Source organism: Bidens hawaiensis, unplaced genomic scaffold, assembly GCF_021521415.1.
Source record: "Bidens hawaiensis isolate Kalapana, Puna unplaced genomic scaffold, B.hawaiensis_p1.1 tig00018419_1, whole genome shotgun sequence".
Lineage (NCBI taxonomy): Eukaryota > Viridiplantae > Streptophyta > Magnoliopsida > Asterales > Asteraceae > Bidens > Bidens hawaiensis.
This window is the reverse complement of record NW_027492780.1, coordinates 351,345-377,617: the sequence shown is the minus strand read 5'-3', so window position 1 is coordinate 377,617 and position 26,273 is coordinate 351,345. Positions and strand designations below refer to the sequence as shown.

The 26,273-nt window shown below is 34.0% G+C and overlaps 1 protein-coding gene and 1 pseudogene across 3 annotated transcripts; one reads left to right on the top strand and one right to left on the bottom strand.

The window, feature by feature from the left end:
• The first annotated feature begins 728 nt into the window (after positions 1-728).
• Positions 729-1,860, top strand: LOC143555950 (MICOS complex subunit MIC10 pseudogene; annotated as a pseudogene). Its single transcript, XR_013139286.1, has 3 exons — positions 729-864; positions 1,363-1,475; positions 1,676-1,860. The product of XR_013139286.1 is annotated as an MICOS complex subunit MIC10 pseudogene (transcript).
• Positions 1,861-2,422: 562 nt separating this feature from the next.
• LOC143555954 (pre-mRNA-processing protein 40A-like) lies at positions 2,423-9,453 on the bottom strand. Of its 2 annotated transcripts, none has more exons than XM_077045409.1 (25): positions 9,346-9,453; positions 8,979-9,260; positions 8,748-8,903; positions 8,546-8,622; positions 7,563-7,632; positions 7,437-7,489; positions 7,299-7,356; positions 6,895-7,218; positions 6,703-6,801; positions 6,530-6,598; positions 6,297-6,374; positions 6,108-6,194; positions 5,996-6,030; positions 5,787-5,892; positions 5,595-5,675; positions 5,390-5,482; positions 4,922-4,975; positions 4,725-4,841; positions 4,531-4,629; positions 4,317-4,457; positions 4,122-4,229; positions 3,986-4,050; positions 3,804-3,900; positions 3,595-3,726; positions 2,423-2,958 (listed from the first exon to the last, which is right to left on the bottom strand). In XM_077045409.1, the coding sequence occupies exons 1-25, from the start codon at positions 9,445-9,447 to the stop codon at positions 2,848-2,850; spliced, it is 2,694 nt and encodes an 897-aa protein (XP_076901524.1). In that variant the 5' UTR covers positions 9,448-9,453; the 3' UTR covers positions 2,423-2,847. The 2 variants fall into 2 exon arrangements, with proteins under 2 accessions (XP_076901524.1, XP_076901525.1); XM_077045410.1 differs by having other exon boundaries at positions 8,748-8,900.
• Positions 9,454-26,273: the final 16,820 nt, after the last annotated feature.

Here is a 26,273-nt window from a genome sequence, read left to right as displayed (position 1 = left end):
TGTCATCTATCTTTCTCAATCTTTCACGCACAGCAACAGTTGCATTTGCATTTGCACCTTCATTGTTGTCCCGTGGTCCATTCTTGATTGAATTCCACATATCCATATCATTATAGCATACGGCTGCTTCAAAGAGTACTTTCCACTTGGTAAAGTTTTCCTATCCATACGATCTTGGAATCTTGTTAGTAGACACTTCTTGTTCCTCATATCCAGACATTTTTTGAAAGAATCAAAATCAGTTTCTTTGTAAAAAAATGTTTTCAAAATAATAAGATCTGAAAACAGGTTGTTCAGATCTGATGTGTCTGATATGATTAGAGCAAGATTTATAAATAAAGATTAAAGCTTTAATTGAAATAAGGAAGAGAAAACACCAATAGATTGTAGATCTGGAAGAAAAATAAAGAACAGAGCTGCTGACGTCACTTTTCAATGGAACAGTTGTCTGCTTTTTTCATCTTTCTTCAAATCTTCAATCAGCAACAAGAACCTTACTAAAATAGCAGCAAAAATGATTGAAACAAAAATGAAAGTTCAATGACCTGACTGGAACAAAAGTTTGTCTCACTAACCTGATTGGAACAACTTTTAAAGTTGGTTACGATTTTATGAAAAGTGAAGTTTAGAGTTATTTTCCAAGCCCATTAGAATTTGAAACTGAAATTAGGTTTACAAAGAAAAGAAAAACAAAGGGGAAAGACCAGAAAATTGAAATCCATCGAAGAATGGCTGAAACGACGACGAAAGAGATTGGTGCTGATTACGATGTGAATGCCAAGTGGGATGCGTATCTTGATCTGGGTGTTCGTCGATTCGTCTACTCCTCCGCCACCGGTGTTCTTGCTGGCCTCCTCTTCTTCCGTCAGTTCTCTAACCCTAATTTCATTCATTGTTCAATTACTCATAGTACACGTTAGATTAGGTTAGGTTAGGTTAGGCTAGGCTAGGCTGGTTATTATTTCTATAGCTACATTATTAGGGTGGTTATTGCTTTGAATTTAATTTGAGGACTTCAAGTTTTCTTTGCAAAATTTATTTTTCATCTTTTAACGGAAATGAACTGAGACAGAATCAAGAAGAAACATTGTCAGCACTTACGATTTCATGCACACCCCTAAAACTAAGGATTACATTTGGGTAATTGGGTTAATGTATAAGTATAATTTTACAGGAGATTGCATTTGTATCGTGTACTTGTAGAATGTGTGCATACTTGTTTCTTTGATTTTTTATTTAATATGTTCTTTAATCTTATTTTTGGGGTTCGACTCTTTTTTACGTTTCAAGGCTTTAAATACTTTCCAGTTAGAAATAAAAATGGCAAATAAAAGAAATTGATTTGGCGTTTCTTTTTTGCAGGTTCGCCTGTGACACGCTGGGCATCAGTTGCTTTTGGTGCAGGAGTCGGTATCGGGTCTGCATACTCGGAGTGCTCTCAGAAGTTTAATGCTGCAGAGACACATGTTTCCAAGGTTATTTGATTCATGTTAAGTCTTATAATTTAATAAAAATGGGTTAAACAAGGCAATCCAAACATGACCTGTTTATCAAACGGGTTAAAAGTGAAATGACAAACCAGGACCAGATTATTGTTGTTTAATGTTTTGGGTCACGTCAAGAAGTGCTACCACTCGTTGCAGTTGTACTAATGCTCCCATTTTTCTTTAACCAGGATTGATGATACTTGCTGCAATCAGAATCCGACTTTCGACAGATTAATCATATGGTAATCAGTGTGTGATGATAAAAACAAAAAAACAATGTGTCAAGATTTTCTATCTTTTAATTTTGTAACTGGATATGAATTGCAAGAGTAATAATTTCCTTACATGCAGCAGCTTCATCTAACTTTTATCTTCACTTTGTTATATTTGAAAAATATTGTTCTCGTTTTGCGCATCTTTCTTTGGGCTTACTGTATGTATCAACTTATGAGTAAGATGACACCGAGTCACTTTTGAGATAGGTTCTGTAATTCCGGTTGCATCTCCGGTTGTGAGACCATGCTTCATGTCGACTTGGGTACCCGATGTTGGCTAGTGAAAGACTGTCGTAGTCAGTGTATTGAGGCTTTAATTACCTGAAACTCACCCTAAAAACTAACTTGAAATATCAAATATATTCTATGCTTCAAGAACACCATTATTACATTTTCTAACATTATAGAAGACCTAAGACTCACCGTTGTGGGTGGCCTAGAGGGTTTTGCTGCCCCCCAACACTATGCCAGGGTGGCTTTGGTTGGTGGTATAGAGGAGACCATAGCTGCTTTGTACTCTCCCTCACACATATAATGGGGGTGGGTGGGGGAGGTAAACCACAATGGAGCTCTATGAAGGGCGGCTTTAAATTCCCGTTTACTACGTGACGATGACAGGTGGTAAAGCCCCTCCACAACACAGCCTTACGGATTGAATTAAAACCTGTACGGTTTTGAAAATGGTTTTTTTACACTTCTAAATGTAGAGTCTAGTGAAAAGGTCGAAAAAAGAAACCCACGAAGTTACTCAAAAGAAACAAAATATGATGTTTAAAAGCACTTAAAAAAATGTCATAATTTCACCAGTCATCAAAACAAATCCATAATCTTTTATAAAAAAACCGGTATTAGTTTAATCACCGGAACACCAAGTTCAACTACCGGTTCAAACACACCAGCTGAGGCTGGGGTCGACCATGTCCAAACCGGTGTGATTTTCTGCCCACTCCTAACTGCAGTTGTGTATGACTAACTTAACCTTTTCAAACACTTGCCACATAAAGCAACTTGTGTATGAGCATGTACAAAAAGGCAACAACTGTAAGAATCTAAATCTATCTACACAACAAAAAACAGTTACATAACTACCAAACTTCACCATCTTCAGCTACCCTCTGATCATCACGCCTATGGTCTCGTTTGTGTCTCTTATGTCGGCTCTCATGTTCACCCGAGGCAGATGACTGTTGCTCACCCTATAACACAACAAATAACTTCATTATGTTAAACAAACTAAAAACCACAAAGTTAAAACAAAATTATAATAAACTAGTGTTTCACCCGGGACAGGTCGGTAAAACCCGGGAGGTGGTAAAACCCAAGAGTTGTCGGTCCCCGAACATTGAGGCAGTAAGTCGACACGAATTCAGTCGGTTTCGGTTACATACGTTATAATATCGGAACTAAAACTCGGGAGTCGGTAAAACCTGAACGTTGTCAATCATGGGTGTTGAGACGGTGAGTCTACGCAAATTCGGTCGGACTCAATTACGTTTGTTACGGTATCGAACGAAAACAAAATAAATACAAAAACAAATTTGGCATTCGATTGGTTTTTGTTACGTTCGTTAAGGTACCATAACTAAAACAAAATGCAGTGTGTTTAAGTGAATTCAGTCGGTTTCCTTCACATTTGGTATGGTACCGGAACTAAAACAAAAAAGAAAAACAAAATTGGCATTCGATCGATTTACGTTATGTTCGTTACGCTGCCGAAACTAAAAACAAAAACAAAAAAAAGCCAGTGTCTTCGACCACTAAGGTGCCGTCAAGTGGCCCAATCGGGGACTTGCGGCACCAAAGTGTTCTTTTGTTATATATAATAATAATACCTGTTTTGTCCTTTTGTGTTCGGTACTATGTCTGTGAGAATCCCTACCCTCGTCCCTTCGTCGCTTATCACTTTTACCTTTACCATCTTTGTCCCTTCTTGATTTTTCTGTTCTCCTATCTCTATCTTTAGCCTGTATATTACTCTCACAATAAGAAAATAATAACAATAATAATACAACAAATATTTGATATTGTACTTATTTTGTACCTTATCTTCCCTGTGTTTCCGCTCATCTCTTGCTTTCTTTAGTTCTGCTATGTGTTTGTCAAACATATCCTTAAAGAAGCTTTCATCCACACAAAACCTATGTAACAACCAATGATTAAGCTACAGAATATATATATCAACAAAAATAATATTAATGTATAGAAACGAAATAAAGAAAATACCAGTTTTCTAGCCTGTTTTCAAAGAGAGGCTTAACGTCCTCCCACCGGGAAGATGAAGTTATCTCCTGCAACAAGACGATACTTGACTAAATAAAAAACATATATTTTATACAAGTAGTCAAAGATGTAGTCAAACCTTAGAAGTAGTCAAAGATGTATAAAAGTCATCCGCAACACGTTTACGCTTTTTGGCTTCTTTCTCCTCCCTCTCTCGAACTCTCTCTAGTAACTCATCAAATACAAGCTGCAAAATAGTAAAAACATGTTTTATATTTTTCTACAGAAAGAATATAGCCTGAAATAATATATAATTATATACGTCAAAGCTTGCCTTTAAATTAACATCTGAAACAGGGTGTGAGTTCAGATCTTCAGCAACTGCATTTTTGAAGTCTTCAAGTGTCCATGTAGATAAAACGGAAACCTTTTTCATCTTCACTGTTTCTTTTATATGATCCCTGTCTTCAGTATACTGCGATATACAACATAATACAGATTAAAATTGTAAATAATAAAAAAACTATATATGATCGGGCAAGGTTTACCTGTTTCTCTAGCTCCTCTATAACATCTTCAAACAAATCTTTTGGGGTGGCGCCAGAACTGTTTGATGAGACAGCTAAATATGCAGGTAAATCTTTAACCTATAAGGCAAAACAATATATATACAAGTAAGATGTGATTTCATGTTCTAATATGAGAATTGGGTAATTACAAGATGAAAACTATATTTGCTTACTTTAATGCAATAGTCGCGCCAGTGACTTTTTGAAGTAAGCATCCCGGAGGCAATATGTCCTTCCATTAATTTGCGGAATTCGTCCCGATTTTTACGCTCTGTTTTTCTTAATTCTTCCTGTATAAATGAAACATAAACAAAATTATCAGAGTAAAAGCAAATTGTAACTGTCAATTTAATTCATATATTTAAGGTACCGTCCGCAGTTTCCTCTGCTCTTCCTCATCCTTCTCTAAATCACGTATGTATTCCTGAGACAAAACGTTATTCAGTTGACAAATAATGCAAATTTAATACACAACACAAACATATAATAGGGTTTGGATCTCTTCTGAACTCCATGATGTTTAAGAACTTCAAGAACTCCAAACAACCAATCATTTATTTATTTATCTTATATATTTAATACTGTTTTGAGGGTATTTTTGTTATTTGTGTAATAACCAGACTACATATATGTGTAATAACCATTTACATATAATGATTTGACAAAACTACCCTCAAAAAGTATATTAAATAGATAAAAAGTTCGGTTGTTCAGAGTTCTTAATATATTTGGAAGTTCCAAAACGATCATGATCCTATATATATATATATATATATATATATATATATGTATACACACACACATAATTAAAATCCTAAAAAAACTTGAATGAAAGTACTTGGAAGATTTCTAAGCGATCAATTTTTTCAAGGCGAAGGCAGCGTTCATCAGCTTCTAAGCGATCTTGCACTTTCCGCCACTGGCTGCTTGCCTGCATATAGATGTTAATTTGTCAAATAGAAGGAAATAAACTGACATTGAAAATAATAAAAATAAGTGAAACAAATTAACTATTTTTCCTTAAAAGTGCTAGAGATAAGTACCGTAAGAAAGTCGCAGGATTTTAAAAATTCAATGTACTCCTTTTTGTTTTTCTTTTGCTCCTCTAAATACTTGGACCGCTCCTGATAACAAAATCACCAAAAAAATAATAATGCCACATAAGTTTCAAAAGATCTCTAGAAAACAATGAGCATTTATATAACCAATAATATATAAATCTTTAAGGAATTGACCTTTTTCTCACGTTCCGTTATATAATCGTCATAAATATCCTCACGGTCTTTAAGCCGCTCAACAGCTTTGAAACGATCATCATCTTCAAATATAGCAACAGCTTTGCTATATACAATAATATTATACAAATATACTTATTAATTATTATTAACAGTTAAGTAAACAAATATATACAAAAAAATAATAACTTTCCAAAGTATAGACAGACCTCCATTTAGTGGACACTGTGAGCTCCTTTGACTCCTGTGAAGAAAGTCAAATACGATAAAAGAAGCAGTTGCATCAAATTAGGTGTGAAGAAAATAAAAATTACAACTTACTTCCAGCATTTTCTTGAACTCTTCTCGTGCCTTTTTTTGTTTAGCCCGCCTTTGTTCGGCTTCCTGTTTTTTCTTTTGTACTAGAAACTAAGACATAAGAATACAAATATACAGTTTAATATATATGTATGCATTTTATAAATGGTCGCACATAAATAATAAAGTGGCAAACATTCAGTTAATAATTACCTCATTGAAAGCTTGCTTCCGCTCTGCCATTGTTCTGAGAGCACCATATCTTCGGTCATTAATAATTACTTGCATTGTCTGATTAAGAGAATTACAAATGTCAAGATATCCAAATGCTAAATCAATTTATAAAATAAAAGTTTGCAAATAATTACACTCATTGCATGATAAAACTATAGATGTCAAAATATCTGAATGCCAGATCTACTTGTTAAAAACAGTCTGCAAATTACCTGATCCCAAGTCCAATCAGAAGCAACATTTAAACCTTCTAAAAGAGCCTTAAATGCATTTTTAGCCTCCTGAATCATATGGCAAATAAATATATATAATTAGAAGATTAATGTAAATGAATAAATGTAAAATAGTATTGACGTATAAGATTTGATAAATATTTGATAAATACCTGTTTAGTCTCATAAACTACGGTTTCATGATCAACTGTTTTTTCTTCTAAAGCAGCAGCATTGGTGTTAACATTAGTTACAGTGCCTCTATTGGGTTCCTATAATTCGAGTAATTTGATTAAGTAAAATATGCTTACAGCCTAAATGCAACAACTGTGAAAAAAGAAAGAGAGGGTGGGATGGGGGGTTACCTCAATGTTAACATTTTCTGAAAGTACAGCAGTTATTGCTGAAACATTCTCCAATGTTTCAGGCATTGGTGTATTTTCAGCAGCATTTGTTGTGACTTTAGAACACTCAATGGAAGCTTTTGACTCAGAAGTCAGCACAGATCCTGATGGCACAAGTTGAATAAGGTTAGCCACTGTGGCAGGGCTCGAACCTGGTTCATGAGGCTGAGAAGACGGGCTATCTGAACCAGGAGTCACTGATGGAACCACAGTTTCATTATCATAATCCTTTGTTGACTGCTGTTCATTGGTGTTACATTTGGTTATCCATTGTTCACGAGCCAACTGCATATATTTGTTCATAAATTGAATGAGTTTAAAAGCTACGCAAATGCAGGATTAGCGAACTGATGCTAAAAAAAGACCTTGAGTTCATCCGGTATTTTCCACTTTGATTGCTTAGTAACCTTGTTATAGTAATACCTGTTAATACAGAAGTTAGTACTTATTATGCATTTGTGAAATTTAAACATAAGATAGCATAGATGTTTCAGAATACACACTTTCTTCCATCAGGAGCAGGGCATTCCTTCCAGTTTGTAGATGCATCAGCCCTCTGTTTAATGGACATTGATTTAAAAACTTAAAACATTTAACTTAATGACAGTAATTAACTTTTAAATACACACCTCAGTTAGGCTCATCAACTCGAGAGGCTTCTCCCAGCTGGATATTTTTGCCTTTTTGTTGTAATAGTACCTGTAACAATGATAGAGTACCGTTTATTAAACGCAAAGCACTTCAGAAGGAAATATGTTATTATGATATCAATTAAAAAATCTGGTGTTTTAGATGCCTAATTACAGACATGAACTCTAGATTGGCATTAAATAAAATGATACGGTGAATCAAACGGTTAATTTCACCAAAATCAATAGCATGTATTCACCAGTTGATATGTAAAGCATGCTCTAAAGAAAATTAAATAAAATGATAGGTTAAAGTTAGACTCAAAATACTATTCATCTTCTCCGTCCTCAATTTTGTAACAAATATAATCATCACTTAAACATTCTTATTCTACATGTTGTGGGGCCCATAGCGTACTAATGCCCTCGCTACAACTACCTTAATTATATCATGGTAAACTTAGGTATTACATTACCAGGTCTTTACTTCAAACTAGTTATAATAGATCCAAATTAACACATGCTTACTTCATTCCAGTTTCCACTTGCATATTTTGTTATTTTTTGGTATGACATTTAGAACAAATAACAAAGAATGAAAACGCACATGCTTTGTATGTTAATTGTGAAAAATGCTGCATATAAATTTTTAAAGCATAACATCTTAATATAATTTGTACTAGAAATTCACATGCTACATCACACGGTAAGAGAAAATAAATAACAGATAACAAAAGTGAGGTATGCGCACATACATAAACAAACACATTGCATACATGCATATATGTCTATATAAACAAAGAAATAAATACATACATGTCTATATGCACACACAGACAAATATACATGTATATGCATAACATATGTATGTAAGAATACATGTGTAACATAAAGTGCACACATGTATCCTTGACAAATATATACAGAGCATACACATCAAAACACAATAATAGAAGATACAAGAGTAAGGTAAACAAACATGCCTTTTTCCTTTGTGAGAAGTATGTTCAATCCAATCCGATGCAGCCTTTTCCACAGCTTTTGGTAGGTCAGTTGTTACCTAATAATCCAATGTCACGTGTGATGTCATATATACCATTTCATATATGGTCAATTATTAATCAACTGTAAAACTTGCAACAAATGTGCATCACAACAAATAACAAAAAAATCATTGATCCTTACTTGACCAGAAGATGCAACTAATGTCTGTTCAGTAGGCTGCAAAATAGAAGGTCCACCTTGAGGAAAACCGGGCAAATTTATTGACGATATTGGCTGGTATTGACTGGTTGCTTCTGCATTCACATGTACTTGTGCGGCTGCTGCTGTTGGTAACTGCTAAAACAAATTTAACATAAATAAAAAATGCAATTGATTAAATTGCACACAGTTTAAAGCCACTTAGTATCTTACATTGTACGTTAAAGATAGACCAGGCCCGTAGTTATTAGGTACTGGAACCGCTTGTTGAGCCTGCGGTTGAACATCAGGCACTGAAAAAGCTTGGGCCGCAGGCGGCGGTGGTGGAGGTGGCGGTACTATGCCATGTGTTAGTGGTGGACCTGGTAGTCCAGGTCTAGGAGGTAAATGTTGCATTGACTGAGACACCATATTTGGCCTCCCGACAGCAAAAAACTGTTGAGATACAATGGGCATATATGGCGTTGGCGGCCGTAGCGGTCCGGCGGGGCGGAACTAAATAATTTCCAATATTAGAGCAGTTGCTTCAGATTCAAAATGATTAGAATTACAGAAAAAAAGTTCGAAAAAAAAAGCTTACTTGCATTGCCACTGGTGGATAACTGTTTAGAGGTGGTCCCATGGCGACACCATGCGGTCGAGGCGGCGGTTGTATGCCAGGATACTGAGAATTATTGGCCATTGAAAAAATAGAGTATCTGACAGCGCATTATAGTAGCACGTTAATGGTAGGAAAATGAAATAGAGTATTAAATGTGATACTAGTAAACGAAGGAAATCAAATTAGAGTTAAAAATCCCTAATGGCAGAATTATAACTTTGTGGCGTCGATGAAAACTATAACTTAATGATCATACTCACTTGCGAATATTTGAATCAACAGCTTTAACTTCAACAATTATGTAAAAAGTGTATCTTTACGCATTCTAGAAAATTCTGCAAGCTGTAAATATAGAAGTTTGAAGCAAACAAGCAACATCAATCGCTTGAAGAAAAAAAAGATGTTGTTTTGTAGTATAGAACGCTAATACGGAAAGTGGCGATTATATAGCGGTATAAGCCTGTCGTAACAGATTCAAAACATATACATTTTTGTCAACATTATAAATACACATGTGGAGCGGATACGCAGTTACCATCCATACCAACTGAGAAAGAAGTTAAAGAAACTTCAACTATCATCACAAAAAATCTTATCTAGACACTATTTGTAAGCATAACTAACAGATAAAAGACTGATTTATATCCTGCAAGAAAACATCAACAAATCAACCATTTTGAATATAATGTAATTGAATTACAAGATTCCATATAAACAACTCTCAAAATTCTTTCAAAAACCCTAGAAAAGCAATCTAATCATTTCCTAACCCTCAGATGTCTCGTTTCCTGTTAAATTTCAACTACATATGCATAATTAAACCTGCAATTAGCAATTATAACTCAAATTCAAGCCAAACCACAAACACTACACTACAAATCAAGCCAGCACTTTCTGCACAGTGCGCACACCAATTGCAGTCCACAGCATTTATCTAACAGAATCAATTTCCCCAAAAATCAACCGAAAAAAAAAAGAATTCTTAACAATTTAAACAAAATCAAGCTAAAAACCCTCTCATCGGACACCAAACATTCGAGTTCAGACATCAAAGCATATAACATTGTTTATCATAGAGCAATCCCAACAGAGTTTGAAAATCTAAAAAGATAAACAATCTTTCTAAAATACAAAGCTCCGTAGTCTTACATAAACAAACAACATCAATCGCTTCAAGGAAACAAAAAATATTGTTTTGAAGCATAGAAACAACGCTAATACAGAAAGTGGCAATTATATAGCGGTATAAGCATGCCGTACCAGATTCAAAACACATACATTTTTGTTAACATTATAAACGTGTGTGTGGAGCGGATACGCATCAGCAACAACAATCATCACAAAAAAATCTAATTCAGACACTAAGTTTAAGCACAACTAACAGATAAAAGACAGACTTACAACTTGTATAAATATAAATATATATCAACCATTTTGTAAAACCCTTGAAAAGTAATCTGATCATTTAGATGTCTCATTTTCTCTTAAATTAAAACTATACATACATAATTAAAGCTGCAATTACCAAATTATAACTCAAAATTGAAGCTACTACCCTATGATCGGACGCCAAACATTAGAGTTCAGACATCGAAGCATATACCATTGATTATCATCGATTCAATTTCAACAGAATTTGAAAATTGAAGAAGATTGACGATACGTTGAATCGATGAATGCAGGATTAATTAAACCTAACTAACGAATTGTGTTATAGAGAGAGAGAGATCGAACCGTTGAGTCGGAGGTGTGTAGCAGAAAGAAGAGTGACTCCAGGAAGCAAGCAGAAGCAGCAAAAGGTGTTTATGGTTGGTTATGTCGGGCAACGGGCGAAGAAAAGGGTAAAGGACCGTCTGCTTTTGTTGTTTCTGCCCTATTTATTATTATTATTATTATTATTATTATTATTATTATTATTATTATTATTTACTTCACTTTTGTAGATATTTTTCTTATTGTCTTTCTAAACAAAGAGATGTTTTTCTTATTATTACATTAATTATTTTTCTTATTATCATTGGGATAATTAATGTACCAAGGGCGGAAATTATTAGGATTCCAACTTATGACGGGTCATTTTTTATTTGGGTGCTCGGTTGTTGTAGTTGTGTGGACTTTGTGAGTCTGTGGTGTAAGATTTCGTAGATATACAATTATTTGGTCAAAGATTTGCTAGAATCAAGCCATTTTGTGGGGTTGGTAGGCCGACGGAAGGAGGTGTTCGATGGTATGTTGCTGGTTGTTTGTTGGAGATCGTTCAAAGCTAGAAATGAGAAGATATTTGAAGGAAAAAAGAAAACTCAAGATTGAAGACAGTTTCAACGATATAAAGTCTTTGGGGTTTCTTTGGCTTAAAAACATGTCGGAATGCAAATCGATAGATTGGTCGTATTTGTGTAATGTAAATTTAAAGTGTAGTTTGGTCAGATTGGTCGGCTTGTGGTTTTGGTTTACCTATAAACTTTTATAATTCAAAAAAAATATAAAGATCAACTTTTTCTTTAACAGTAATATGTTAGGTTACTTCAACGGAATAGATCGTGCTTTGTTATTAACTTGGTTTGTCAGATATTAATTATGTTTGTAACATTTACAATTCAAGGTAACAAACTAAAATTTGATTTTAATGGTTATATAAGAATCAAAAGAAAGAGACTGATAAAAATCTTAAGTAAGACTATTGTCTCATTAGGAATTTTGAATTGAAAATTTGAAATTATGGTAATATCAAGTAATTGTTTCTATTATCAGGGTAGCAAATGGTTCATAACGTAGTGGTTGGAATTTTTGTACTCAAGTCTTTGGCATTCTTAATATAATTCAGGTCTTAGCTACTCTTAATGTAGTTCAAGTCTTAGAGCACTCACATCTAACTCTTATCTTCAAATTCAAAATTACCCAAAAAATCACTATATTTTTTATCTCAATTTAATTAAATAATATTTTCTTTTATATCTTTATCATTAACATTTCTCTTTATTTCATTCACAACCGCTTTCAAAATATATTAAAAAAGAGTTAAGTGTCATTTTAGTACATGTGCTTTGGTCAACTACGCAACTTTAGTATATATTCTTTATTTTGTGTAAATGGTTACCTCAATTTCAAAAAAACTTGCATTTTTAGTATTTTTTTTCTAACCCCGTCTATTTTTTCCGTTAAGTCATTGATAATTTGGTAACTTCGTTATTTTCTTTGTTTTTTTTATTTTGTTTTAAACGTTTATATCTTGCAAACCCTAAATCCTCAAATCATAACATCAAAAAACAAATCCTAAATCCCCAAATGTCGTAATAATTCAAACCCTATGATGATATGGAGAAAGGATTTGGGGATTTAGGATTTGGATTTTGATGTTATGATTTGGGGATTTATGGTTTACAAGATATAAGTGTTTAAAAGGAAAGAAAATAACGAAGTTTTCAAATTATCCATGACTTAACGGAAAAAATAGACGGGGTTAGAAAAAAAGGTACTAAAAATGCAAGTTTTTTGAAACTGGGTAGCCATTTGCACAAAATAAAGAATAGGTACTAAAGTTGCGTAGTTGACCAAACCACAGGTACTAAAATGACACTTAACTCATTAAAAAATTATATGGTGTGAATAGTAATTTTTCAAATATACTATTAAAATCACTACATTTTTTAAAATAAAAAAAACTATTCACTAACAACACCCTAAATCACTATCTAAATTATAAAAATACACCCCACATAAAGTGGGTGTTTGGGATTTCTTATTTTGTCTCCTTATAATTTTTCATTAAGTTAATAAGTTACAAAAGTGTAACTTATGGAACTTTTTCTCTCATAATATAAGTAATCCCAAACACCTTATTACTTTTCAATAGGTTTATAAGTTATAAGTTAGTGAAAATAAGCAATCCCAAACACCCCCAAAATATGGGGTTGGATGAGAATGCTCTTAGGGTTTGTTTGATAGTTTTTTAATGGTTGTTAAAAGACTACATCTTTCTTGTTCATAACATCTTAATGGTTAAGAGGTAGTTTAAGTCTGAATTGAATGATTGTCCTAATGAATGTTAAAGCCTAAATGCCACTAAGACAACTTAATTTACCAAAACCTTGAATTGTCATGCTTGCACAAAGGGGTGAGAGGTAACGATCTAAATCAATACAAAGCAGTGGAATTTGATTAGGGCTTATATGGAGTAGATTAGTAGAATGCCATTACAGTTGATAAATTGAAACAATACATGAATTTAAACCACCTAGGACAAATTCGAATTGAGATTTGACAAGTATCTTCGTAGTAATGCGAGGTCTAAGAGCCTAACTCGATCAAGTCAAAGTTTTCAGCTTCTAGGGTTTTAATCCAATCAATCGACTTATTCCAGTCGTGACACTATTAAATAACACCTGAAAAATAAAGACAATGAGTTTGCAAGTTTTTTGTCTCAAGTAAACAAAAAGTTTGCACATTGATGATGTAATTAAATAAACCCACAACCAAACCTAACTAGTAACAAAGGTGTGACGACTATAAAAATAGGGCTGAGAAAATAATAACGCATCACAAGAGATATAGATAATCAATCGCATTAGACACGCAATCACTTATGGAACAAATTAGACATTATTAAGGGGTTTAACACGTAAACCCATGTGGAGCTTGGCTCATTTGTTTCGTATAAACCCGATGGGTTAGACGCAATACACTAAATTCAAGTTATATTTGCGCAATACACCAAGCCCAATTAATTTAACTTAGCCCCAATGACGCTTAGGTATAATTAAATAGGGTAAGGATTCCAAGAGAATCATTTGAAAATTGAAAACTTTGAGAACCATTTTGGACCACTAAAAAATCTTTGAAAAAATATTTAAAAATCATAAAACAAAAAATAACAAAATATTTTAGAAATTAAATAAACCAAAATTCTTATATATCATTCCGGTTTCATAAAAAAAAACTTCGTATTATACACATGTGTATAATTTTACATTATATCAAATTACGTAATGTACACATGTGTACATTATCATTTACCTTAAATTGTACATATGTGTATAAAAAAATAAGTATTATACATATGTGTATAATTTTGTTAAACCGATATTTTTTTCAAGATTTTTTTTTACAAAACAAGGATGAAAAATAAAAATTTTTGGTTTTTTTACTCTTTTATTTTTAAGTTTTTTTTTTTATTTTTTGTTAAAAATAGTGTTATTTATGGTCTAAAATGGTTCTCAAAGTTCTCAATTTCAAAATATTTATCACATGATCCTAATCATATATATATATATATATATATATATATATATATATCCAACCCGTATTTTATCTCGCTTGAAACGACTCAAAACGAACCTTAAAGAACTACAATGGCCATTATTGCCAAAATTGAAACTGGCTGCTCGAACCTTAGTGTAGCGCGGCGCGATGTGAGTCTTTCCAAGCTGCTCGCGTAGCATACAAGTGCAGACTGTTTGCTGGTTTTGTTCGTTTAAGCTCGTTTAAGGCTTGAACCAAGTTTTGAATCAAAACCGAGTAAAATCGAACACTCGTCTTAACGAGCTAGTCAGCGTTCAAAACCACAAAAAGTTCAGCCCATCTTTTTAGTTCTATTTTACTGCATATTACTCATATTACTTAGGATTGTGGAAGTGTTGGAACAAATCTTGGCTTGAACCAAGTTTTGGATAAATACCGAGTACAAAATCGAACTTCTCGTTTTCTCGAGCTAGTCACCGTTCAAACCACCAAAAATCATCCTAAATTCTGAGCTTATGCTTCATTTTGTATTATTAATTTATATTTCTTATGATTATGGTGTTTTAGAACCAAACTTGGTCTTATACCAAGATTGGGCCAATTTACACCAAAACACTAGCTTAAACCCGAGTTTGGGACTTTATGATAAAAATTCTTAAACTTGTTTAAGTAACTGCTTCTATTGAATTAATTCATATATTTTAATATTATAGTAAGTTGGATTTGTATATGGTATTTTATCAAGTCCCGAACCGACTAAACTGAACAAACCATAAAAAGTCGGATCTTAATGCTTACATTAGCGGGATCGTGCACACTTGCACTAAACCAACTCCCCTATGTAAAACTTATAAAAAGTTGAGTAAAACTAAACATCAAAGACCCGGTTTCCTATAAATCTCGTTTCATTTTATCCTTACTTTATTTAACCATATTTTGTAAAATATAACTTAAAATCCCGAAAACGTACCCAATCATTGTTATTATGAACTATTATACCATTTATATTTCATCCTCAAAGACTCAGTATTAACTCAAGGATTTTCAATCTAGGACACACACGTTAAACCGAACCGTCAGGCTTGCTTACTTGAGGATTTACTTTAAGCTTTTTTTCTTCATCAACATCACCTTTTCCAAGTGAGCAAATTCATCTTCGTTTTCTCTTCTATACTTTGGGGGTAGCTGCATACTTATTCAAATAAAAACAATTTAAGACCTATATCCTCAAACCACAAACTCTAGGTTATGTGTTGCTTATAATAATTGCCCGATTGTGTGTTATATGCCTCATATGATTAATTGCTTAATGTTTATTGCTTTTGTTGGTTGACCTCATCCTTATCCTCAAGAAGTATGATCTTACGCTCCTCTTGTAATTTGGTAGTTTTACCTATTAGAATGAGCCTCATTTACTTATGATTAATATACCTCAACTGTCATTTTTATTTATAGTTTCACATATGAGTTGTGGATTTTTGTCTCATATTATATATACAAAATTATGGAATTGCTTACCAACATACGTGTTGAAAAAATATGTTTTATGCTACAAATTTGATAATTGATTGATTGAAGATTTGAAGACGTTATCTTAGTTTGGACCATTTAGGTTATTAGTTAATTTAACTATTCATTTTCCGTGTACTTTATTTCATTTGTATGAATAAGTTGTGTTGTTATTTGATGTTGAATGAAATGATTGAGTTATTTTAATATTGTCATTTTAACAGTGTCGTGTCATTTGAACAATCTTATTAGTGCCCCGGCACGTTCCACCACTTTAATCATGGTGTGACACAAGCTTTCCTGTTACTATAAATTAAACAAGCAATCATATTACAGCCGCATATTGCATTATAAACGTAATACAATCATACACTTCATTATTATAAATCACCTCAACAATTATTTATAACACATTACATTATTGGTTTTTAAAAATATAACAACATATAAACCTAATCAAAATATTAACCTTTTTAACAAAAACAAAACCTCACACACAACACCTATTAAGAGTTTTTTACCAAAATGGGTTGGATGGAAAAAATATTTATCTAAATAGGTGATTTTAATATTCACCAAAATAAGTTATTTTCTCTCTCTTACACACTATCTTAATGGATAGGTACAATTACTATTATAATTTTTTTGATTTATAATAAGATATACAAAAATATATATTGAAAGTAATAAAACTCCCAATTATGTTTTGCACCTCGTTTTTTAATACTATTCAAATATTTTTATGAAAACTGTATAAATTTTATTTAATTAACCAAACGATTAAAGAAAAGATTTTTATATTATTATATTTTAGTTTTTTATCTTTATTGTTTTTTATTGCTATACATTCTTTTATGATTTTATTCAAGCTATTTTGGTATATTAAGGGGATAGAAATGTAAATTGGACTTAATACTAATTACGATACCTATTTTATCAAGTCAGATGTTCGCTTGGCCATCGATACCGATTTGGAATTGCACTCGTAAAGCTTGCAATGTAAAAAATACTTATTTTGAATACAATTTCGTCGCAACAAAATTTATATTGTAATGCCAAAGAAAAAAAAATGATTGTGAAATCTATAAAAACGAATTTGGTACTAGTTCCACCGATTAAGTACCAATGTTGTTCAGTTGGAATGTGCTCGGTTTGCCATGGTATCGGTACACTGCCCACACTCATATAGCTCATGATACCAAAAGTAATACTCAATACTCTTGCTTAAATACAATCTGGTTTCCTATAAAAGTTATACCGGAATGTCGAGAATAAATTAACACAACTTCCTATTCAATGTTAAACGTAAGTCATCTTTGCGGTATTAAAATATAAGGATGCAACTAAGATTAAAAAAAAAGCAAAGAAAACTTTAAAGATCGTGGTTCTAATTTTTAGTGTTTTTTTTTATAATTTATAGTATTTTTTCTTCATTTCGTTCTTTTAATTTATTGTGTTCTGTTTTGATAATATCTTCAAATCAAATTTTAAGCATCCCTATTATATATTTTTACAAAAATACATGGAGTTAAAAAATAAAACGGTGACAAACAATAATAAATAATCACAATAATAATAATAAAAAAAATAAAACCAAATTATGATCATATAAAACACGTACCTTAACTTACTTTTACAAAAAAATAAATAAATAAAAGTTAAATTTTATTACTTTTCAATATATATTTTTCTATATCGTACTTAAATCAAAAAATATAATAGAAATTATTCTTCTCAATTAATATTAGAAGTGAGCAAAGACAAATTTATAAGAAGAAAGAGAAAAAAAACTTATTTTGGTAAATAGTTTCCAAATCACCCATTCTAGTAAATACTTTTTTCATCCAACCTATTTTGGTAAAAAAAACTCCAGAAGAGTTTTTTACTAAAATGGGATTTCATCACAAACACACACACAAGCCTTTATTTATTTCATGTCTAAGTGTAGCACGCATACCTAAAGATTTGTTGCATTAATATCATTGGCTCTCCTTCTCTCACTCTCCATCTAACTGAAAACATCCACCTCCATATCTCATTCTTTATCTAACAGAAAACCTCCCCCTCCCTCATTCGGTCATTGCCATCCTCCAACCAAAAGACATGCAACATGCCTCAACATATGAGAATCCAACAATATGTTCATCCTATTTTCATCAAAAAGTCAAATCCCCTTCACTTCTTCATCGATCGTTTTTGGTTTTGATAAAGTAGAAGTGAAGAACACCAAGCTTTTTCCATCTAAATCCTTGTTTGCAACTAAATTCATTTCATTTCCTAAGGTAAAACCCAATTCCTATTTTCCTAACCGGTAACCCTTATTTTCATTACACTAACCTTCGGTTATTCTTTAAACAACCCGTGAGCATCATCCATCCACTTTCCTAGCTCATGTCATGTCCAAGGTACAAGAAGGCTAGAAGAATTGTTATCAATTGGGTGTTACACCCACATACATGCGCATGAAACCTTTATTTTTCTCACTTTTATATCTGCTACACTTGAATAATCATGATTCTTAAGTGGTAACCATATTAAAAACCGATTTTATACATGTGTAACTAATTAAGCTCCAAAGATTTTGATTTCTAAACAAACATAAAAGAGTAAAGTTGCATGATAGACATCTTTATAAAAGCCATAGCCGTTTTTATTACGAAAGTTATTTTCTATAACCTAAACTTAAAAATGAAAAACAACTTATTTCCCTTGTAATGTTTTCATAACCGGATCATTCACCGAACCGGCCGCCTTACGGGTTCACTAGTCGGACCGGTCAGGCCGGATTCGAGAACTAGATGACATCACAATTAATTAAAAAATAAAAACTATAATAACTTTTAAAACCATTTTAATTATACGTTTTAATGCTTTAAGTTTAAAAGTAAAAGAGAATATATGATAAGGAATATTCATAACTTTTAAAGTTTACTAATCTTTTAATTATATCTCGTGAACTATAATATATAATGATCATCAAAACAACACAAAAATTAGGTTGGTGGAGTTGGTCAGTCCCATCTTGTTCAAATTTTTGGAGCACACATAGGTTCGAAACTCATATCATCATTTTATATTCTTAATGATTTTCATTTGAATTTTGTTTTGCCTACCGGTTCAACCGAACCGAAAGGTTCACTGGTTCAGCCGAAAATCGTTTTAATAGGCCGGTTTGAGTTTTGTTTTGCCTACCGGTTCAACCGAACTGAACCAAACCGAACGGTTCACTGGTTAAGCTGGAAATCGTTATAATCGGCTGGTTTGAGTTTTGTTTTGCCTACCGGTTCAACCGAACCGAACGGTTAACTGGTTCAGCGGGAAATCGTGATAATCGGCAGGTTAGTTTGAGAACGTTCTGAGGGTAGTAAATCGGACTATAGTTATGGTTGATTACCGTTTCGACCGTTCAGACCATTGGTCTGGTTGGAGTTTAAAAAAAACTGCATGCACTTCACTAAATCTCATCAACGTACGGCCTCCCATTGTTCTTGGTCAACACCCCGTTGATCAGAAAGAGAAGTTGGTGTGGTTGTCACATTTTCTTCGTTTGATCTTTTGTTATGTTATATAAAAAATTAACATATCTATGCCCACAAATGCTAAAGGTTGCTTGAACTAGTTGTTTATTGCTAATATTCAAATTTTCAAAGAGTCTCATACAAATTGTCAATAATAGACCTTTAAAGATTCATGACAGTTTTATAAGAACTCTTCAAAAGTCTGATCATTCTCCTCAAGTTCATCCCCACATGTAAAAACCACAATCATATAATCTTGAACTTTGCTCCCAAACTAGGTCATCGTATCACTAATTGCATCGTCTTCATCTTTTGAAGACCGGTTTCTAACAAAGAAGAATAACAAGAACAACACAGATACCCTCACTCGCCCTATTCATACATTTTTAGCAATCTCTTTTCCATTATACTTGATACCAACACCAAATTCAAACAATCCTACAATTATACAAACCATTAACAATCTAAAATCAAACAACATTTTAGTAATTATTCAAGATTTTTAAATAATAGTTAAGATACCTGGAGTATCAATCACATTAAGCAGCAACCATATTCAAGACAATTGTTTTGAGCTTAGAAGTAGTATTTTCACCAACATAGGCACTTTGGATACATATTATTTCTTTCCAAATATGTTATTATCTGTTAAACTTTTTCCATTATCTGACTATCTGTTCTTCGCCCATTTCGAGGTGAGTTGGAAGAGGAATTCCTAATTCTTAGGATTGATTATTTACCCACAAAGATAGAGAGTCACACATATGAGAAATGGTCACAAATACATCTAAATTATGTATCTACTTATCATAATTTTGACCTTGATCGGTAGTTCTGTAGTAGGTTTTTTTGGCAAGCAATAAGCACTTAAATAATACAATTCAAGTGTACCATCTTCTTTCTCATTTCAAGGAAAAGATTCGAATCAAGAACGGGTCAACTAAGCTCTAACATGTTAAACCCGCTTTGCAACTAAAACAAGTGTTTTAACTGCAGTCAACAACCAATCATCATCAACACAACTTCCTCCCATAACCTCTACATCACAAGTTAGAATTTGATTATAATCGTGCCATTATAAATGAACTCACAGGACAATTCAAGTTCATGATCTTCAATAAAATTACATATTAGGCTAACAAAACAAAATTAACTTAATTACACAAGTTGTGATGCAAAATCCAATCCAAGAAACTAACAAATACATAAAAACAATTCATATCTTGATGCAAACCCTAATGGTCTTCACTTAGAAATGAAATTCATATTAAAGAACCAAATACAAAACATTGAGGGTATGTTTGGCAAAACTAACTGCTAGGTGTAGCTGAAAGCTGGTGGCTTGAAGTTTGTAGATGGTAGCTTTTTAGATACATTTAGATGTTTGGCAAAGTAGCTGGAGATTTTAATAAAACGTATAAAATTACTAAAATGAGCATAACTAAAAACAATAATAGTAAATGTGTTTATTTTGGAAGTTTATCTAAGTAGATTAAAATACTAAAAGCTTGTAGCTCTTTCTAAACGCTACTAGTAGAAGCTTTAAGCTTTAAGTTTTTTCTCATGACCTAAAAGCTTCAAGCTCCTTGAAACAAACAAAGCTTTTAAGAAAAAGCTTTTAATTGAGTAGGATCTTTTTTTTTTAAAACTTAAACTAGAAGCTCTTAAAAGTTTCCTGCCAAACATATCCTCAATATACAACACAAGTTAGGAATTAGTTATAATCCTACAAACGATTAACGAATTACCGAGTACATCGAAACAATTCAAATCAATATTGGTGATGTAAACCCTAAGTGATAAATGAAAGTTAAACAACAAAATATACTAATATGCATATAGAAGACGAAATTTGAGGAGAATAACAAGAGAATGTACATGAGGGGATTTGTTAGGGTTTAAGCAGAATGAAACAATCGACTTTTGAGGATATTACAATCGCCGGACATTGTTGTTGCAATTTCTATTTGCTAAAATGATAGGTTTTAAAGAGAAAGTACGAAAATGCGGGAAAATTGGTTCATGCATATGTTGATGCTTACAAAATGAAATAATTGTGACTGAGCTAACTGATTCAAGTTAAAGTTATAGTTCCACTCCCTCTTTTTGTACTATTGACACTTATTACCCTCTCTATTATAAGTATGTAACAATGAATCATCTCACTTTCATGTAGGGGTGAGCAAACACGGTTCGGAACCGTCAGAACCGGAACTGAACCGGTGCCTCAGAACCGCTAATGTGTAAACCGGTTTGGTTCTCGGTTCTCAGAGTTCTCAGAATTTGCATTAAACGGTTTCCGGTTCGGTTCCAGGTAAAACCGACGGTTCTAGACGTGGAACCGAAGAACCAGAATATTCAAAACGTTTTAAATAAATTTACCAGCCCTCATTTTTTATAGAGTAACTTATTAACCAACATCCATTCAATCATTTTTGTAACTCACATATTTTTTCTTTACGTTCAAAAACTAGCAATCATGATTAATCTTGATTTAAGCTATCAACGTAATTTAATATAAAATGATATGATCTTCCATTAATCTATCGTTGCTAATGATTTATTTAACTTTGACACTTAGGTTTTAATAAAAAATATAACGAATGTACATTTTGTAAAAAAAAATAGTTTTATCGTGAAAGAAGACATACAATTGTATAAACTTGTTTTGCAATTTGCAAAGTTTGCATAACTCATTTGATAAATAAATGATTGAACCGGTTTTAGCCAAAACCGATTAGCGAGAACCGGCTTTAGCGGTTCTGGAACCGAACCGGTTTACTATAATAGGTTCCGGTTCCGGTTATGTTTTTTACTCATTTTCGGTTCTGGTTTGGTTCTCACGGTTCTGAACTGTTTCACAACCCTACTTTCATGAGCATTATTAATCGACTTCAAAGATATAGGTTAAACATAGAAGAATTGACTATTTCATCTTTTTTATTATAAAATAAGCATAACAAATTAAATAACCTCACCCCGTTGATTGAATGCCATATGATTTAAATACCTCGACCGAGTTAAAATAAAAAGGCACATAGCCTTCACGAGTAACGAAATATATAAGCTAATTTTTTAAACGGCACTTAATGTTATAACAATAAACATAAAAATATATCCTTAAAATCATATACCATAATAACTAACGATTAACCGGTTATTAGTAAAGCTCTCCTAACATTGGCAAAAAAAAAACATAGTTTGGTCCATGTTGGCTGGCCTGGTCAACCGCAGAGGAACTTGCTGGTCAATGACAAACCAACAATTATGGTCAGTTGGGTTGGTCATTGTTCAGGTTTTGTTCAACATTCGCAAAAAAGGAAGAAACCAATGAGTAATTTGGCACCATTCTATCTACTACATTTAGAATTCAATGCAAATTTATTTCTCCACCTTTTCCCCAAAACATATATTTATTTTCTAAAAATTTAATTTCAGTTATTAAACAAATTGAATTTAAAGTATGTGTGAGAAAAAAAAACTTATCGGTTGTCATCAGTGTTTCAAATTAAGGAAAGAAATCTATTATTATATATTGCTAAAATTAAGTGTCTTGAAAACCACCGCCAAGTGCCAACCAATGCAACTTAACGGCGTGACGGTTTCTAATAAAGAAAATGAATGTTTACTGTGGTGGTTTCCTTTCCGTGTTTAACTGTCGTTACAAACTCGTTTTTGTTTCTTAAGAGGTAAATGTCTGCAGTTTGCGGACCATATCTGCAGACATCTGTAGAAAAAGAGGTGGACCAAACCTCTACAGTCTGTAAGAAGAAGACTGTTTATATTTTAACGTCTGTATATTGCTAAAATAAACTGGTGGTGGTTACGAACTATGTTAGTGAGTGGTGGTGGTGCTAGATGGTGATAGTGGTAGTGGTGGGTGGTGTGGACGATGGTGGTAGTGGTGAACGGTGGGTGGTGGTGGTGGAGGACATTGTGTGTTGGTAGGGTGTAGTGTTTTAACCCTCTGCAGACCTTAGAAGGTCTCAGAAGTGTGTGGGCCAAGTATGCACCAAGAAGAGCTTGCACAAACGTTTTTTTAGTGAAGTGTCTTCGAGAAAACAAAAAGTCTGCAGATGGCAATATCTGCGCGTGGCATGTGCGACACAGACAAAAGAGGCCGCGGAGACCTTTTTTAGAAAAACAAACAACACCAAAATGACGGTTACAACATATGTCGCGTCGTTTAATCAAGAGAGAATGTGACGATTGATTTAGTATATATACATGTACCAACCCTTACACCACAACCGTGAAACCGTGTCTCTTCTCCCCTCTTTCGTATTACCCTAACCAACGTCATCGTTACCATCAATGTTTCAAACCCGTTCGGTGTGATCCACTCCGAATCATTTGGTTTGGAGTTGCTCACTGTTCATTGAGATGGCGGTGTTGCAAATTGAAGCATTAATCAATCAATCGATTTGCCGTCGGTTCTAAATCTACAATCTACAACATATGGAAGATCTTTAAATCTGCCGGGAAAAACAAGGAGGGGTGGATCTGTGGTGACATCACCAAATTAATTTCTCTTTGTCCATTGCGATTTATGTAACCGTTGTATTCTGTCTTGATCAATTGTTATCTATGTGATTTTGATTGTTAATAGAATCGTTCTTAGGGTTGTATCTTATTAGTAAAATACAACTCATATATAAATGAATCGAAAATAAATAAATTAAAATTGTATGATTAAATCAAAAAGTCACGACTCGATAATAATTTAATTTCTTTCAATGTATTATTTGTATACAAATCATTACATAATCTCTATAGTATTGCATTTGTTGATCTGCCCTGGCAGCCTGTATGCGTATTGAAGAAACACTAATTGACCCCGGGCAGATTACGGATAATCTGGGGGTTAAATAGATGTTTCCTACGAGGGGTTAGGTCCGGCGAAGATGGTTCTTCTGATGACCTGCAAAACAGACACCGTGAGCTCGTCACTGAGAAGGGGGGGTACCTCCTTGTGACCACCCTCCGGCGTGAGAATCAGACTAGATTGCTCTTGAATATAAGTGTATATTAAGAGATTGCTAGAGAAGATAAGACAATATATGGAGATATCAGATAATGTAAGATAATGTAATGTGTCCATACCATTCCAAGGTGTTGGAGTATTTATAGCCGAAGGTAGGTTTCCAAGAAGGTACAGCCGGCTGAATAGTATTCCTGTTCTGCCAACTGTGGGCTACGCACATGCCATGCTGGTAGTTGGTGGGTAGGCAGCGGCTGATAGTGACCAGGCCGGCTGTGTACTATTCTTTTCCACCAACTGCAGGCTATGCACGTGCTACGACAGGTTGGTGAGTAGGCAGCGGCTAATAGTGACAGGGGTTGGTGAGTAGGCAGCGGCTGATAGTGACCAGGCCGGCTGTGTACTATTCCTTTGTCACAGTGAGCCGTCGCTGCTTTGGTCAGACCTTTTGTCCATACCTCGTCAGGTACAGTACAAAAGGTCATCCAGTAGCGTACGGACTGGCTCATTTGGGCGGGAGTATTCCCGGCTTTGGGCGGGAGTGTTCCCGGCTTGCTCACTCATTCAGGTGACATTACTGAATTATTTAAGAGTTAAGTGCCTTGTGCGTGTAGCCTTGCTGCGCGGGTAGCCTTCCCTGATGGCTAGTATCCGTTACTGCGGGAACAGGCGGAGTACGTCGACCATTGGGAGGCTTTTCCTGCGGGAACAGCTTGCGTACTGCGCGTAAGGACGTCACGTCTCTGAGCATGGTGGGTCCTGCGGATCCAGTTGGTTTCTGCGCAGACGTCTCTCTTCAAGGTGAGTCTTGCGAGTTTAGCCTTTGCGCAGACGTCCCTGTTGAAGGTGAGTCTTGCGGTTTCAACTGCGCAGACGTCCCTCTTTGAGGTGAGTCTTGCGGGTCCAACTGGGCTCTGCTGGGACCTACCTCTTCAAGTCCCCCCAGTCCAATGTTCTTCTCATGAATTGTTAATAAGTGAGGTGAACTTTTGGACTTAAGCAAAGGGTTTTGAAAAGGGTTTAGTTTTAAGGTTTTCCATGGGGATTCTTCCCGCGGAAGTCCTAATGTCACATGCAGAAATTCCCGACTTTTCTGCTTGATCTTTGGGTATGATGCGGGTAGGTCTGTAACCTCCTCGCAAGTCAGGAGCGTTGAGTTCCACTTGTGTAGATTCTCCATGAGGTTTTGGTAGTTTTGAACATAGTGATCAATTATGTTAAAACAACCAATTCCATCTTGGAGCTTCCAACAATCTAGTTCTCGACGTTCCCGCTATGCGGGGATGTTATTCCCGTTTCCGCAAGCATGGGCCAGAAGATCCTTCTTGGTTTCAATTCCCTGCGGAGTGCTAGGTATGTGAAGGGTTTCGCCTTGACACTGTACCCGCACTCGTCTTATAGTTACTTTACTTCCAAGGTATTCCTGGCTTCAATTCCCTGCGGGTACTAAGTATGTGAAGGGTTTTGCCTTGACACTGTACCCGCACCCGTCTTATAGTTACTTGGTTGCCGAGGTATTCTTGGTTTCAATTCCCTACAGGTGCTAAGTATGTGAAGGGTTTTGCCTTAACACTGTACTCGCACCTGTCTTATAGTTACTTGGTTGCCAAGGTAGGGGTATAGTCCCGCTTACTTTTGAATCTTTTTTGAATCTTTTTGAA

Bases quoted from the DNA above. Each gene is read 5' to 3' on its own strand.
- LOC143555954 (XM_077045409.1), bottom strand. From the start codon at position 9,447: ATGGCCAATAATTCTCAGTATCCTGGCATACAACCGCCGCCTCGACCG. The intron at 6,195-6,296 runs GTAATTATTAAC...CTTATGTCTTAG, and splicing joins GGAAGCAAGCTTTCAATGAG to TTTCTAGTACAAAAGAAAAA. The intron at 3,727-3,803 runs GTACAAAATAAG...AGTAATATACAG, and splicing joins GGAAACACAGGGAAGATAAG to GCTAAAGATAGAGATAGGAG.